The 3885-nt window shown below is 42.5% G+C and overlaps 1 protein-coding gene across 5 annotated transcripts in view; it reads right to left on the bottom strand.

The window, feature by feature from the left end:
• IGF1R (insulin like growth factor 1 receptor) overlaps window positions 1-3885 on the bottom strand; it is a 264141-nt gene that overhangs the window by 84065 nt on the left and 176191 nt on the right. For all 5 annotated transcript variants that reach the window (XR_003094474.1, XR_003094475.1, XM_025206251.1 and 2 more), the window contains exon 7: window positions 3083-3209. Coding sequence is in view for 3 of the 5 variants with exons in the window: in XM_025206251.1 (XP_025062036.1) it covers window positions 3083-3209 (127 nt within the window). In the remaining 2 variants the exon portion in view is untranslated. The remainder of the gene's footprint in view (window positions 1-3082; window positions 3210-3885) is intronic.

The following is a 3885-nucleotide window of genomic DNA, read 5'->3' as shown; positions in this document are numbered from 1 at the left end:
GGTGTGAAGGTGCTGCCAGCAGAAAAAAACAGCAGCAGTCACAAGACAATAAGAAGTAGAGAGAACAAACCTGCTAAGCTTTTCATTTTTTCCCTGATTCCATAAGGAGACCTAGCATGGTACAATGGGAAAATATCACACAAATAATCCCTTCCCTAAAGAGGCAACTAATTGTGCAGAATAATGACAAAAAAATCCTCATTTCCTCCTAAGAAGATAGGACTAGAAAGCAATAACAGGTATCTGGTTGCCCTGCATTTTGTAGTAATGACAAACCAACTGAATTTGCACATTAGCACAGAAGAAAACCCCATAGACTCAGTATAAATGTTTGGCCATAGTTGTATTTCTAAAGTAGCATTGGCTAAAGAGAGAGACAAACCTGATCTGAGGATACTGACACTAGCCTGCCTTCTCCCATTTTCAAAACCAGATAATAAAATACTTCTGACTTGAATTAATAGAAGCATTGTATTAGCTGGGCAACTAAAAGAAGAAGCAACTCCAAATATTTACTGGCAATGACTGAACTCTTGCCACAAGAGCGCAAACTGCCCTGACGAGTAACTCAGAAGTCTACAAACTAATCTAGTTCTTCACATTAAAGAAACACCAATATTTAAGCTTGAGATTTTTACATTCCCTTATCATTAAGCTGTACTCTTTGTACAGATATGGAAAATAGAAGTGTATTTTATATAGCATTAAATAAAAATAATAAACACTTATTTAACAGAATGATTATTTAATATTTTTGTGATCTGTAGCAATATTTTAATAATTATTTAGTATGCACAGATCAATATTTGAGGAATCCTACCAACACCACAGGCTCTCTGGGATGTGACAATAAAAGCATTTGAACAATACTATGGTTCCAGAACTTCTGGTTCACTTCTCTCACAGCATAGTTGATGTATGTAAAAGAAACAGTCCTGAACTTCTCTTTCACCCCCATCTACCTTAGCCACTAAATGACTTAATGTGCTTCCCTTTGAAGTACAGCTCACTTACTCCATTACTTCCACTAAAACTACAGAATGACACGTGTGTTCATTCAAGTTTTGGCTCCATTTCTAACCTATCTTGGATACAAAGGACAGGAAAAGGAAAGGAGAGTGATTTTATCAGTCTTCCCAATATAAAAATCAACTCTCTGGCAACCGAGCATCAATCCAGCCAGAAGAGAAAGGACCAAAAGAAGCCCAACTGTGAGAAATGGCCAAACAACCACAGGACAAGCAGTGATGCAAGACAGAAATGAATAGGGCAGAATGCAAAATATTTCTCATTTTTGTATACAAATGTGAGAAGTATGGGGAACAAACAAGATAAGGTGGAAGTCAGCCTGTGAAAGGAATTATAATCTGATTGGTATCAGAGGGTGCCTGCAGATGTGCCGTGCTGGGAGGCAGCTCCAGTGCGCTATAATTACTCGATTAATCGAGTCTGCTGGAGCATGGTAATTAACACACTCCGGGCCACCCTCCACGTCTTGAGTATCAGCATCCTCGCACTTCAAAATGGTGGCCATGGTGCTTCAACTAAAGTTCATTCAACAAGCTTTAAAGCCCCCCCATTGCCATTTTGAAGCGCAGGGATGCTGATACATAAGACGCTGCAGGCAGTTTAATTACAGCGGCTCTCAGAGCTGCTTAATTAAGGCACCCCCCTCCCCCCATGTGTAAAAACGTCCACAGAGACTTGGGTAAGCCATCTTTTACAAATGGTCCACCAACATTGAGGTCTACACTGTTTCAGAAGAACAGAGCTGGAAGAAAAGCTGGCAGTATTGCCTTGTATGTCAAAAATACATACACTTGTTCCCCCTGTTCAGGAAGAAGAAGGTAGCAGATCCAAATGTATTTTGGTGAAAATAAAAGGTGGAAGATACAGCACTGTTATAATGGGGATTAACTATAGGCCACCAAGTAAGGAAGAAGAGGTGAACAAGGTACACTTCAATGAGGTGACAAAATTATCCAAAAGTTATAAAATTATACTGATGGGAGACTTCAAGTTTCCAGATATCTGATGGAAGAATCACAGAGCCAACACAAACTGTTGAACAAGTTCTTGAGTGATGGACAACTTTCTGTTCCAGAAAGTTAAGCATAAAACTAGAGGATCAGCTACTTTGGATCATGTCCCGACCAACAGGGAAGACCTGGTAGAGGATGTGAAGGTGACTGGCAACTTGGGAGGAAGTGATCATGATATGACAAAAATTATGATTCTGACACTGGGAAAGCATGAGGTCACCAAAACAAAGACACTGGATTTCAAAAGGCTGGTTTAAATCAACGTGAGGAGATAATAGGAGGAGAGACTGAAGGATAAAAGCACGGAGGAGGGCTGGAAGCTTCTAAAGGGCGCAGTATTGAAAGACCAACTGGACAGCAGAACTACGGGAAAGGATCTAGGCATCTTGCTGGATCACAGACTCAATAGGAGCCTGCAGTGTGATGCAGCCACAAAAGACAAGCCATACAATGAGAGGCTGAAGGAGCAAGGCAAGCTTATGGGAAAGGCACTTAAGCGAGGACATGATAGCAGTCTTCAAAGACCTACTTTTCTATGATTCTACTAACTTACTACAAATCTACCATGAGCAGCAGCTGTGGCTGTAGCAACCTGCCCAGGTTAGATAATCTACATAATCTAGAACCTAAGTAGATAAAATACAGTCTCCAAATCTTTGCTGTTCTCAAGCCAAAGTCCCGGCCAGGAGAAGAAAGAGAAAAAGTCTAATGCACTTTCAACAGAAACCCTGAAAATAGCCGAGCATAAACTGGAAGATGCCCCCTGAATTTTAAGTTAAAGAAGTCAGAAAACAGATCCCAAACTCCCGCTATTTTCAGAGGCATGGTGCCTTATACACACTGTCCAAACAGAACCTTGTAAGGAAGGGCTGCTAGAGGATGAAGTGAGTACACAGCAGAGTAAGAATTGCCCAAGGGACTTTGCTGACTCACTTTATTCTTCATTCAGCCAATAAACACAACGGTCAACAGAGAAATCCTATCCACCAGGCCTGCTATCTGCTGAATGACATCATGAGACTCTGAACACATATACTCACGCCTCTTTGTAGTACACAGTGAAGCTAATAAGGTCTCTGTAATCTGGAGGGCGGTATCGTTCCCAGGTCAACTTAATGCGGTTCTTCAGGGTGGTGTTGGAGACAAAGCGCAGAATGTGGCTTTCACCTGCAGCAAAAACAAATGAGAGCAACTGCTGCAGTCAGTTTGATTCACCTCCTCGAGACTGGACTGCTGCATTGCGTAAAGCTGTGCATTTTGGTGCTACCTAGCTCAGGCGCAGGATACCATACTACAATGTGGATTCCTTAACCTCCTACTCTCCTCCCTCACCCCCTTATTTATTCCAAAGCAGCTGGTGAAGATTTGGTAATGACATTACAGTATATAGAAAAAAATGCACCCCGCTATGTCTACAATTTAGTTATAAAACAGGACATTAAAGAGAATCATTAGAATAATGGCCAAAGGTGCTCAGGATTTTCTCAAGGTTGGGGGCCAAGTTGATGCATAGCGAGCTCCATGAAGGTGGCCCCCTACATCCCAGTTCTGATGCCTCTTTGTCCCAGGTCCCCAGGACAGTGTGCTCCCAGCAGTTGCTGCTCTTGTGCCCTGCCCAGACGTGCCACAATATGGTTTGGAAGTGGTCCCACAGCAGCCCAGACTCCACGCTGTGCTGTAGGACGTTGTCATCAACCACGTGGATTTTGGCAGAAAAAAACAAGGAGCAGACCTCGAGAATGAGCCTTCCCAAGGCCTTGGTCCTGTTGGCTTGCACTTGCACACTGAAGCATGGCAACTTGTACACAAGCTGGAGGAACACCCTGAGCAAATGCTGGAAGAG

Source organism: Alligator sinensis, unplaced genomic scaffold (genome assembly GCF_000455745.1).
Source record: "Alligator sinensis unplaced genomic scaffold, ASM45574v1 scaffold1004_1, whole genome shotgun sequence".
NCBI classification, from domain to species: Eukaryota; Metazoa; Chordata; order Crocodylia; family Alligatoridae; genus Alligator; species Alligator sinensis.
This window is presented reverse-complemented; position numbering and strand designations above follow the sequence as displayed.